The sequence below is a fragment of the Stenella coeruleoalba genome (genome assembly GCF_951394435.1).
Source record: "Stenella coeruleoalba genome assembly, chromosome: 16".
Lineage (NCBI taxonomy): Eukaryota > Metazoa > Chordata > Mammalia > Artiodactyla > Delphinidae > Stenella > Stenella coeruleoalba.
Window position 1 is genome coordinate 58661870 of NC_137162.1, and position 13591 is coordinate 58675460.

The 13591-nt window shown below is 37.5% G+C and overlaps 1 protein-coding gene across 2 annotated transcripts in view; it reads right to left on the reverse strand.

Moving 5' to 3' along the window:
• Positions 1 to 13591, reverse strand: part of VCL (vinculin) — a 101762-nt gene that overhangs the window by 24712 nt on the left and 63459 nt on the right. For both annotated transcript variants that reach the window (XM_079900684.1, XM_079900685.1), the window contains exons 7-11: positions 8262 to 8352; positions 7127 to 7274; positions 3728 to 3881; positions 2486 to 2661; positions 172 to 362 (exon numbers count right to left, since the gene is read on the reverse strand). In XM_079900684.1, coding sequence (XP_079756810.1) covers positions 172 to 362; positions 2486 to 2661; positions 3728 to 3881; positions 7127 to 7274; positions 8262 to 8352 — 760 coding nt within the window. The remainder of the gene's footprint in view (positions 1 to 171; positions 363 to 2485; positions 2662 to 3727; positions 3882 to 7126; positions 7275 to 8261; positions 8353 to 13591) is intronic.

Consider the following 13591-nt stretch of genomic DNA (forward strand, 5'->3'; position numbering starts at 1 on the left):
TTTATTGGCTACATTTGGAGATGGAGTCACACTGTGGAATGACTTACTCACCAGTGGCTAAAGAACCCCTTCTGTACCTAATTACAGATGATACAGGATCTCTATCAACAACTTGCTTATCTTCACTGTAATAAGTTTAATGAGGATTAATAAGTGCAGTGATGATCTTACCAACTCCCCGGTCATCCACTGTGGGATTATCAATCCACCGCTGAGCCTGCTCAATCTTGCCCTCAAGGTGGACAGCTGCTTTGGCAGGTCTGCTGTTGGCCACTGCCTTGTTGGTTTTGGTCTGCAAGTTCTGTAGGGCCGTGGCCACCTGTTTGGCCAATGCTCGGGCCTCTGGGGAATCTCCTTTTCCCCTGCAGAAAAAAAATAGCCATCCTGTCACACAAAGACACTCTTTACATTGAGATGACTTAATTGCTAATACAAATGCTAATGAGATGACAAACTGCTAATGATTATTATTAACTTGGTTTGAAAGGAGAGGGATTTATCTATTTGACCCTTAAATCAGAAATTAATAATATAAATTCTGATTGTTTTGCCTCGTTAAGACAGTTAAATATGTTGTAGTTAAATATGAGTTTGGTCAGTCTGGCTCAACCAAGCTCAACCATTTGGTAAGCTGAGCTCGATCAGTCATCACTAGGTTAGGTGGCCCCTGAGCCTGCCATCTCAAATCTGACTCATTTTATATCTCAAGTCCACTAGGTCATAGAAAAGTAAACTTCAGGATAATCACATCTGGCTCACCGATAAAAATGCAAATCTTAGTCTACCTGACAGAATGACTAATTTAGATACTATCTTAAAAGTTCCTTTATGATTCTAAACTTTCATACTTTCTCCATTATAAAGCTGGACAAAGAAGATAATTACTATGGTTCTGATCATAGCTACTCCTGCTGCCTGGAAGTTTTAGATAGACAGATAGATAGATGGATAGATAGATAGATTGATTGATTGATAGATAATAGGAATAAGTAATGATGGCATGTGACCAAACTTGGTCTGCTGTTATCACTATTATCATTAATTCTCTCTTCATCATTAAGAAACATTAATGAGTGCCTGCTATGTATATGGACCTGTGTTAGGATCCTGAGAACATAGTTTCCTCCTCTGAGTATTTTTAAATCTAGTAAAAATGTAAAGACTATATTAATTAGCCAATATTAATGAACAGAGACCAAAATTTGTAGACATATATTACTTTACAATTGTCCAATTATACATTTTCCCACCTACATAATTTTATATTTGGGGTATAAAATAGTGACCCCCCAAATGACTGAGCTTGATATAGAATCAAACTTGAGCTATTACTTAAGCTGCTCTCTATCACCACAACCTCCTGCCTAAAGTATACCCACCCTGCTCCCACTCATTCCTATTTCAAGGTCTGAGGCAGAAGTCTGCTTTCTTAGCTAACGTTGGTCTCTTACCCAATATAAGATTTGAAAGGACTCTAAAGTACCTCTGTGGAAAAAGGTTAGGCACTCTCCTGTGGAAGAATAGGGAGTGAAATACACAAGTTAAATGAAAAGTCGAATCTCACAAGATACTTGACTATGGTTATTCCTGGAGAAGTGACTGGAGGACTGAGGTGGGAGAGAAGCAACTCTTACTTTTGCCATTGTACACTTTTTTAATGTTCTTTTTAGCATATGATGAAGTTTTTTTTTTTAAGACAGAAAAATATCTTTCAAAAGGAGAAAGTGACACTTCTTTTCTATACAATCAAAGTAGATGCTATGAAAGCCTTATCTGTCTCACCGATTTAAAAAAAAAAAAAAATCCCCTTAAGAGAAGAACCTGCAGTGAGGATGTTATATTTAAGGATCTTTTATAATTGCTACATAAGAAGTAACACTGCTGGTCAAGGAAGAAACTATCTTCTTATGCCTCCCCATCCCACCCCAACACACACACACACACACACACACACACACACAAAGCTTTTCATAGCTAGCCACAAAAGTTATTTTCCTCATATGCCTGGGAAACAGACAAGTCACAAACATGGTGTAGTAGTACGTCCTAGCTTAGAAATTTTAAAAAATGGATCTCAGGGATTTCCCTGGTGGTCCAGTGGCTAAGACTCTGTGCTCCCAATGCAGGGGGTCTGGGTTCAATCCCTGGTCAAGGAACTAGATCCTTCATGCCGCAACTAAGAGTTCACATGCTGCAGCTAAACATCCCGCATGCCGCAACGAAGACCCAGCACAGCCAAATAAATAAATAAATTAATTAATTAATTTTAAAAATAGATCTCTTAAAAATATTTTTTTAAAAAATAGTTCTTAGTATCCTAAAATTATTAATTTAAAAATATCTGCCCTCACCACGTCACAAAGAATCAATAAGAAGACAATGGAAGAGTATCATATGTGCATTTAACTTATAAATTTCAACTATATATGTGATTAGGGGGAAAAAGAGAGAGAGTAAAGGACAATTTAATTGATTAAATACATACTGTCTTCGTAGATCTGCTAGTTTAGAAGTCAGAGCAGATATTTCTCCAAGAGAACGTAGAATGTCATCTCTCTCTTTAGGATCATCACACAATTCTGCTATCTTCCGAGCTTCAGCCAAAGCCCCTCGAATCTGTTCTTCTCCTTCTGGTCCACCATTTGGATCTGCAAGCCAATTCTACACACAAAGAAATAGAAAAGAAGCACACTGTGATCTACTCATGAACCAATTTTACTAAACTTAACAAGGCCATCAGAAATATTTCAAAAGTAATCATAAGGGCTTCCCTGATGGCGCAGTGGTTGAGAGTCCGCCTGCCAATGCAGGGGACACGGGTTCGTGCCCTGGTCCGGGAGGATCCCACATGCCGCAGAGCGGCTAGGCCCGTGAGCCATGGCTGCTGAGCCTGCACATCCGGAGCCTGTGCTCCGCAACGGGAGAGGCCACAACAGTGAGAGGCCCGCGTACCACCAAAAAAAAAAAAAAAAAAAAGTAACCATAAGGCATACCAGCAATTGTTTCTATAATGCTGATCCTTATTATTTTACACCAGTTCTTACTCAGGCAAAACCAAATCAATCCTTCAGCTATTTATTTATAGAGATATTAATATTTGCACGTGCGGCATGCAGGATCCTAGTTCCCAGACCAAGGATCGAATCCATGCCCCCTGCAGTGGAAGCTCGGAGTCTTAACCACTGGACCTCCAGGGAAGTCCCCCTTCATCTTTTTAAAAATGATTTTTTTCTTTCTCATTAGGATAAAATATCTTCATGAGCTTTAGCTTTGAATTAATCACACCTTATTAATTCTTCAGTTTCTTAAACATTTATGTTTCTTCATGAAATGCTTGAAAATCATTTTATAGTAGAGTAATATCAGAAAGCTTTAACCCTTTTACATTGCTATGACCAAACACAGTTGTGAATTCTGAGATGAATAACAGGTTTAACATACTGTAATCTCCATCAGGAGCTAGGGGAATGGTACTCAGAATGCTTACTTTTAACTAACTGAAGAATTCAAAATTAAGATCTCTATTTCAAAATATGGATAAACATTAGCCTTAAGCCTGTGGTGGTAGGGGACGTGTTAACATTGGCAACTAGTGTTGTATCAGTTATCACTTAGAAACACCCATTATCCACCCATAGAAAGTTAGGGGGAGAGGGATACAGGATATTTATGGAACATTTCTCTTTCTCCTTTATTTCCCACCCTTGCTAAAAATCATCATCGCTACCTGAGCAGCATCAATCTTCTTCGCAATGCTCTGCTTTGAGTTGGTCATGGCTTCCAGCTTGCGGGCTGCATTTTCCACTTTTGCTGTGAGCACATCCAGACCCTGAGACACCTGCTGGGCTTTCTGCATGGCCACCGGTGAGGCTCCTTGTCCTCTGCTCAAACAGATAGATGCTGCTGTTGTACTCTCTCAAATTCTTAATGGCAAAATATTACTAAAAGCACAGTATATGTTCTTTTACTAACATGTTTGTCCTTTTCCTTTTCTACTAAATCTGCGATAACACAAGGAAACACAGAGAGAGACAAAGCAAAACACCCAAACCATCTAATTTCTCCTTTGCTCTTAAAAATAATACACAGTAGCTTCAAGGAACTGCATAACCACTTTAAAGACCAGACTTGCACATTTTGATAATGATTTTCCTCTTGGTGGTGATTACATAATCAAACCTAATCTTCAGGGGGGAAATGTGCTTGTGATCTTATTGCTATGGAAGGTTTTGTTACCATAGTACGTATGCTTTAGAAATAAACAGCCCATTAGATTATCTTATTTATGGGCAAGTATACATTGAAAATGTTTCAGGAGGCAGCACACATAGTGCTACTGAAAGCACACCACACTGGGACCAAGTAGATGTCTGTTCAAATCCTGGCTCCTGCTACCTGAGGAACCTTGGGTACAATGTTTAACTTCCTTGGGCTTCAGTTTTCTAACTTAGAAAATGAGGGGTAGGTAGGTAATAATACTGGCCCTGCTTATCAAACAGAGTGGCATCAAGCAAAAAGAAATACTTGAAAATACTTTGGCAATAAAGCAATACACATATGTGACTATTGTTATTACAGAGTTGTCATTATCATAACCTAATGGTAATCTTAAATATCTACCTTCCACTCCTATGCAAACTATAAGTATCAAAACCAGATAGTACTGAGGGAAAAGGGCACACAAGGACAAGAAACCATTATTTCTCATCATGTTCCTAAAGAACTAATTTCACTATTTTCCTCTCTCAGAAGTGGTATGCTGCTACTACAAAAAAATGATGTGAGTTAGTAGAAATTTGTTTTCCCTTTGTTAGAGACTTCCCAGGTCATAGCAAAGTAAGATTTGCCATCTTTTTATACTCATATTTTTGAATCCACCCAGCCTGGTAAACTCAATGATAGGGGTGGCAACTTTATCATTTGGTTGAATGGAATGGCTGATCATCATAACCTGAGTTTCTGATTTTAGGATAGACTACAAAACATCTTTGCTTCCCTTAATAATAGTATGGGTGTGTCATTCATCTACCTATCCTCTTTTTAAATTTATATGTTTTTCATGTATACCAATATTTGAGGTAGTGAACTCAATAATATTTACTGCCAGGTATATATATATATACTTTTTACTTGTACTTGACACCTCCCTTTTACATGGCAGAGGAGTCTAAGACTTTTGGAAATATACTTTTTATGTTTTAATTTGCTTTTTTCCTTCAAATCTACTAATTCATTATGAGGAACGTTGTTTGTATAAGAGTCCAACTGTGAAAAAGTAAAAATATTTATGGGTTGCATAATTTTTCATTCAAAATAAAAAGTTTGAGTACCATGGAGGGGAAAATATATACTTACAACCCTAGAAACTCTAGGTGACTGAATAGAAGAATACCAAAGAGGAAATTGTTACTGAGTTTCAGCCACTAAGCTGTTAGAAAGCTAGGCATATTTAAGAAAGGATAACAAGGAGACAGCTTTGTAATCTTTCATTGCGAAAGGCTATCGCAGACTCCAGTGTGAAGCAGGCCCATTGAGGCTCCTCACTGTTCCAACCTTTTCTCTTTACAGATTTATGGTCGGTCCTGTACAGCAACTACCTCGTTCTCTTGCTCAGATTCATCTTTCTCTAAATACATACAACTGTGTATTTGAGAATTCCAACTGAAAACTGTCTACCACACTGTGAAAAGGCTGCAGACAAAAGAGCCAGCAGTGAGAAATTAGAAGAGCCAAGAATCTTGTCAAACTGCATTGGCATTTCTCCAGATGGGAACAGAACTTCTTTTTTGTCCTTTCTGTAAAGTTCTTGGCATGCTCATGGCAGAGGAGACTGCTTCACAGCAAGAGAAAAGGCCCACTGCACTCAATGAGATCACATTTATTTATGCTGTTCCTTCTTCCCTTTAAGGTAAAGGCTCTTAACCTGAAGCCCGTGGAGCTTCCAGGGCTACAGTGAATCCATGAACCTCTGGAAATTACATATAGTATTGTATGGGCATGTTTATATGTAACTTTTTAGGTAGAGATTAATGGCTTTCATCAAATTATGAAAATGACCTTGGTCCAAGAAAGGTCAGGAACCACTCCTTTAAGAACTATATTCTTGGGCTTCCCTGGTGGCGCAGTGGTTGGGAGTCCGCCTGCCGATGCAGGGGACATGGGTTCGTGCCCCGGTCTGGGAGAATCCCACATGCTGTGGAGCGGCTGTGCCCATGAGCCATGGCTGCTGGGCCTGCGCGTCGGGAGCCTGTGCTCCACAGCGGGAGAGGCCACAACAGTGAGAGGCCCGCGTACTGCAAAAAAAAAACTATATTCTTAAGTCCATTATGTTAATACATTTGAGGCTAGGTGTAATGGTGTGCAACACGTCAAGGTGTGTTCCTGAAGCCTTAGTTTGTAGGGAGACCTTATACTGTATTCCAATTATCTCAAGACGTTTCATGACAATCTTGAAGCAAAATTAAATTTCATTTATACTAGTGTGTCATCATACCTCAATTTTTCACAATGTCCGTACTATAAAATTCCATAAATATGAGAATCTTTTAGAACTTCATTAACTATATGTATGAGTTCCAAACAAACCTATATTATACTGAGTTTTCTTAATAGCAAACTATACATATTTAATTTGGGGGAATGGGGGTGGATCCTAAAAGCCAAGACTTGAGGTGGGTAAGAGATAGGTAAAAGAATTATAAAACCAAATGAATAATGATGAAATAGAAACTCAAAAGAGCCTAGAAATGACCAACGTAGAGGATAATCTATTTAACTGATTTTTAAAATGACATGTGAAATAATTCCAACGTTTTCACTCTTTATGTTTTTTTTCTATCCAGCCTTCATAAAAGATATCTATGCACCTTATTTTTCATAAGCTTATGGCTAGAAACTAAAAAAACAGATTTCAACTTTACGATAAGGCATCTACATATTTTAAAAGTTCAACAAAAGGAAAATTCACTCCAATCTCAAAAGAATTAGTAGAATATAATATCTACGTTATCTATTAGCCAAAGAGAATTCAGTAAAATTCACAGAAACTTGCTTTCTGAATCACTCCATCAGGAGCGAGATCCCAACTGTTACCACTACTGCTCTGGTGAGAGCAGAGGAACTTTACCTGGCTCGGAGGTCAGCCACTTGATCAGTCATCTGCCCTAGCATTTTGCAGGTTCCCAGGATCTCCCTGCGTTCTTTGCCTGCACAGAGTTCACCAACTTTTCCAGCTTCATCTAAGATCTGCCTGATGGCCTGTTCACCAGCATCACCTAAAACAAAGAGATTTTCAAGGGAGTTCCCTGGTGGCCTAGTGGTTAGGATTCCAGGCTTTCACTACCACGGCCTGGGTTCGATCCCTGGTCGGGGAATTGAGATTCCTCAAGCCAGGTGGCGCAGCCAAAAAAAAAAAAGAGAGAGAGAGAGAGAGAGAGAGAGCTGTTCAATATCTACATTGTTGATCCATTAATTATTTAGAAAGGTTGCTTTACAAGTCATTTCATTCATGAAGGAATGGATGATTTTAAATGACAAGTGAATAGAAGGCAATACATCTGATAGCTAACAGCCAAGCACTGCCCTTACAACCATAGGCTGAGGTTTTAACCACAGAGACTGCTCAAAAAGATCCTTGGAACCATACCCATCTGGAGATAATAAGCAGTTTGTGGTAAGCATGTGAATGATGAAAGTAGGCTCTAACAATTCAATAGTACTCAACGCCTCTAAACTCCATTAGGCTTTTCACATTCATTCAAATATTAATCTAAAACTGAATAAATATTAGATTAGAAAATCCATAATGCCTAGCTCAATAACCTATTTGGGTCTTATCTTTATACAAGTCAACTTTGCTTCCCAATTCTTGTTAGCATCATCATTTCATCTGCTTAATTAAGTACTCTGTTGACGTAAATGGAAATCTGCCCAACGGGAACTAGAAAAGAAGAGCTTTCATTCAAAATAATTACCTTTCTGATTCAGGGAAGGGGTGAACCAATAATTTGGCAAAGAATGCCCAGTTCACTTTGCTTTATTCCTCTGTGATGAGAGGTAGTCTATGCCCTTCATCCTTTTAAGGACCAGTAATACTTCAATTAGTCAAAACTATCAGAGAATGGAGTATGCCCCTAAATGTTGCAGTATTTATCTCAGGATTATGAGATTACAAAATGATTTTTCTCTTTTCTTTGTCTTTTGTTTGCCTGGTTTTTAGCTTTTTGCTGTTATCTATCAGAAAAGTAGAACCAGAGGGTTACCTGGGGAGGCACTGGGGTCACGGAGCCAACCTTTAGCCTGGTTCAGTTTGGAGTCTATGGAGGCCAACGCTCTCTTCATGGCTTCAGTGTCCTTTTGAAGAAAAATACCACAAGTATTTTCTTTGCAAAAACTAAGATACCATGATACAAAGTAAGACAGAGAAGTTACACCATTAACATACAATAGCTACGGTAGTCCTACAACAGCCTTAAAAGTATTCTCATCACACCATAACGCTTATTTCTGTCAAAATGCAGCATCTTGCATGCAAATCTTCAGTTAATTCTGTTTCCTAGTCTCCCTATTGCTAAACTGTGAAAACTGGTAAAACTGCTCAAGCCAAAAGATGTTCAATGTCTTCAGCTGGAAAAAGTCCTCTTGTCACATGCCTCATTATCAGCCTTTCCACTAGTCAACAATCATCTACTGCAGCCCTGCCAAAGCTCTCCCCGCTTCAGGAAAGCCTCATTAGCATGTGGCACCACAAACCACAGTTCTTCTACATCTTGTTTTGAAATATACACACACTGCTTGATGTTTCACTATGTTTAATCTGAAAAACCTGGAATTACTGGCTGGAAGAAAGCTGAAAATTTTAATCTAGCAATTCAGTTTTAATTCCACAAGTAAACCACCAAATGTAATACAAGAAAGAAGTGTCTTTCGGGCCTTCCCTGCCACTCCTCATCCTTAGTTCCCTTACCGTCCCTAATCTGGAAGAAGAGGCAGGATAAAATAATAAATTGGGTCTCAATTTATTGTTTAAAATCAGGATTCATAATGACTTGCATAAAACTAGCATAAAATCTCCCAGGATATAACATGAGAAGTCCAAACAACAGACTAATCACTTTTAAAATATACATATGTTTTAATAAAGTTTTTTAAGTAAATAGATATACAGAAAACAATATAACAAATATGCATGTACCCATCCTCACAACTGACAGACTGGCCATCTCTTAAGTCTATTTAACACCTTAAAAGACAGCCTCTCTCCCTTTTGCTTAGGGAACTGGATCTTACAGAGCCCATCCATCAAAGCACAGAGTTAACCTCTGAAACTCTAGGCAACGCCTTAAATCCCTACCTTTTTTCAATTTCCAGTCCTGCAAACCGGGGTTCTTCAAGGTGTGGTGCCACCAGTTTTCCACATGGGGGCACTAGGAGCATCCCCACTTCCAATTCAAACAAAACCCAGCAGCAGCACCAATAAGCGTTGGGAGCACTCATAATTAGGCTTAAGGTCAGCAGCCTGACACCAGCTTTTCCAAAGTACCTATTCAAATTACAGGACTCTCAGCTTTGGACTCCCTCTTTCCCCATCTAAACAGATACAGATTTGGCTATCTAAGGCTCTAAATAACAAATTCTCAGCCATGGCAACTGAAAAGAAGTGAACTAAATTACTGAAAAAATGGAAATAAAATATTTTTATTATCAAGTTATATGAAATTATGATAGCTATCTATCAATAAAAGGCAGTCATAAGAGGATCTATTTCAAAATCCATCTGTCATTAGTGCTGTAAGTAGACAAGTGGCATTTTTTAAGTGCTTTGATTCTCAAATGGTTTAAATATTTGCTCTTCCTTCATCTAGTTCAAATTAATCTGTACAGCAAACCTTGTCTTCAAAAGTCAACTTTAGCTTAATTCCAAATTAGCAAGGCCCAAATCAATATCTTTTTAAAGAGAGTCGCAGGCAACACCCAACCTCAGAGAGTCGGATAGCCTTTAAGGTCTAATACCAGTTATAGGACTTTGTCTAGATACAGATTTTAAAAAAAATTCATGATCTCTCACCTAGGAAGTATTGTGCACATTCTGAAGAAGAGGAATTATAGCCATGGAAAAATACTTAATTTAAAATCTATTAATAACCATTTCTCTAATACACTTATATTTTCAGTGAAAAAAAACAATAGATACTTATAACATTTCAGAAATCTCAATTCAAGGGGAAACAAAGATCAGAAATTTTTCAGTGTCTATTCTAGCATTAAAGGCTACCAGTTAGGAAACTAATCTTAATTGAGCACTTCCTACATGTTAGGTTCTATTTTAGGCATTTTTTCCTTCATTGCTTCATTGAACTTCAATTTTTAATGTAATTTAATTTTATAAATTAAGGGGCTCAGTCATAGAAACACAGTTTGATCTCAAACCTCATTATTTTCTATTAGATGAAATTCAAGAATTTTTTTCTTTTACCAAAGAGAGTTGCCGAAGATTCCACTAACCTTTTACAGTAGTCAGCAAATCTTTTGCCTTGCCAATTCTGGCTTGGTTAATACTGCCCAGAAAATTAGCTCTATAAATCAAATTCATAATCCTCACTAACCTAAATAACTGCTTTTATTCTCCACTGCCCCAAAATGATTTGAAACACGATAGAAAAACTAGTTTTGCTCTATTCAGTATCCTCAAAAGTCACTGCTTTTTTCTCCCTAATAAAGCGTGGTCACCATGCTTCAAGGAAAGAATCTGATTCTCAGGATGTGACTAATTTAGTCCTGAGTATGAGATGTGAGAATATCAAGAATTTAACATTAAGAGATGCTCATTTTCTCCTAAAAATAATCAATGGCAAATTTGCAATGAAGCTGCATTTTTACACTGGGAATTTCAATTAGTTACCAAAGTTTTTAAGAGCATGAATTTTAGACAATTTTGGAGATTTAAAACAGTCACTGAGAGGGCCACCTTAAATTCTTTCTGGAATAGAGCAAATTGTAAAGAATCATTTAAACACAATACATTTTAATGTCATATCTATTAAAAGCAAAAATGTCTGTGGGAACAAATATTTTGGTCTCTTAAGAATTTCTTTTGAAGGGCAGTGTTTGTTATGGAATTGACAGAATTCTGACATAAGCAACAAAAGAAGTATACTAACATCGGCTATAATATAAACAAATTCAATGAACAACTAGGACTAAGAAGCAATTTTGAGATATATTTATAAAGGGTAAAAATAATCATAACTCTGGGGTCAACTACACTATGTACCATAAAGCTTTTTGTTAAACCTTGTTATGTAGGTCTAAGTACTCAGAATATACTCTGGGTATGAAATAGAAGAGAAAAAAACTGTACCCTCAATAAGTACTGTTCTCTGTAAAATCTCAAATTTGGGAACAAGAAAAGTCTCCACCAATCTCTTCTCTGTTTTTGTTGTTGTTCTTTTTTTTAAAGAGTGAATATAAAAAAGACCAGATCTAGTCATGTAGCTTTGGGGACAGCTGTCAGGGATCTGATACCCTCCTGCTCTGGTCCGTTTTACTGCAAAACTCTGATGAGTTCAGGTTTTAAATGAGAAAAACCATAGTGCCTTGGCACTCTGCCACATATACCAGAAGTCAGAAGGACAACCTAAAAGACTCCTTTTTACATGCTTTTCCAGGACCTGAAACACTTCTGAAATTTAATATAAAGTTAGACCTAAAGAACACTGAATAATACCAAGAACCACTGAGTTCCTGCCACAGACGATCAAGAGGAACTGTGGTAGGGAAAGCGAGCTTCTCCGTTCCCAGGCTCTTGAAAATTTTTAATTTGGGACTAAGGACCCCCTCTCATTCACTGCCCAAGCTACTCTCCCTTTTCCACTAACACCTCCCAACCCCACCCTTCTCACTCCAGCCCATTCCTGACCACATTTCTACCCTCAAGTCCGTGTTTTAAACAAAGATGTTTTTGGAAAGATAAATTGGGCCGTAGAACAAAATCTTATAAACTACATTTAACCTTGGAGAGAAAGTCATCTAGCCCTGAGCCTTCAGGCAAGCTACCCTCCCAGGCATCAGTTCCTCATCTCCAAGAATACCTTCTCAGTGCTTCCGTGCCACCTATGCACACACAATCAGTTATACCAACTAAAAGATCACTTGGATCAGAAGGGAAATGTCAATTCCTGTACCATGTTGGGCTTTTCTCCTTTGGCTGGGGGGGAGGATGAAATATTATATATACCTAAATTAACTATTTATCTCAAACTCCAAAAGATAAATCCTTTGTTGTATTAGCTGCATACTAGAATACTAAAACTAATACTGCATAATAGAATACTAAAAGACTCATAAAAAGCTCATATATAACCTTATTTTTTTCAAAACTGAAATAAAAATCAACCCTTAAATCCTCAATGGTCTGCAGTAAGGGCAAGTTATTATAGGATTGCGTGTTCTAACCAGTATTTCCTTCTTTGGTAGACTAGAGTAATCTGTGCAAGACATCTGAGTCACTCACTACATTTACCCACCACCAACCTAGGCCCACCGTGGGAGGAGACACACCACAGGGACGAATTCTGAATAATAGTATCTAATGACTCAAGTTGCAGTTACAGGAACACCTACATAGGGTTCAAAAATTCTTAGCAATGAAATGCTTTTTAAATTTTTTTCACTTCCTCTTTATTCTCAGCATGCGTCAAGATACAAGTAATATAAATACCAAAAAAAAAGAGATTAAATATAGATTGCTAAATTTACAAAGGGTAAAATTAGAACTGTGTTTAAACCCCAAATTCTTTTGTCTCATAATGTATTCCCAGGAAAAATGCTAAAATAGTTTTTAATAATCATTATGATTGTTGATTTAGGAGGGGAAATTTTTTATTTTCAAAATAAAGTGAAGTGTTTAAAGTCAAAGTACTTATAAATTTGTAAATCTGCCATTTGAATGTAGGTATAAAACGTAAAATAATCAGCTATTGCATTGCCTCTTTAAAATCTTAACTTATTCGGCAAGACGTACTTTTACCAAGAATTTTTTCCACTTACTTTCTTCCCCCACTTTTCTAGAGGAACCATCACTTTCCAGGAGAAAACTGCACCAGTGGGGAAGCATGAAACAAGTATGGTAAGACAAAGTTAATTCTTTATTGGTAGGGGTGAGAGGAGGTAAAAGATATCATATGTATTAAACAGAATGGGAACCCAGGGGTCACAGACAGACACAAGGTCTGATTAATTCACTGCTTACAGTTGAGCAATGAAAGATGCATAATGCTACTAAACTGAAAAATAACCAAACCCTAGTTACCAATTTCCATTTTCAGGGTAAAATTTTTTCTAAATATTCTTGCAACTAATAAAAACAATTACTCTTAGGGGGTAAGGGAGGTAGAGTGGATAGGGATGGGGATGAGAGTGAGCTGTGTCACACATATCCTTTTATAGCATTTTTTCAATATTTATTTATTTATTTGTTTATTTATTTGTTTGTGCCAGGTCTTAGTTGTGGCTCGCCGGCTCCTTAGTTGTGGCATGTGAACTCTTAGTTGCAGCATGCATATGAGATCTAGTTCCCTGACCAGGGATTGAA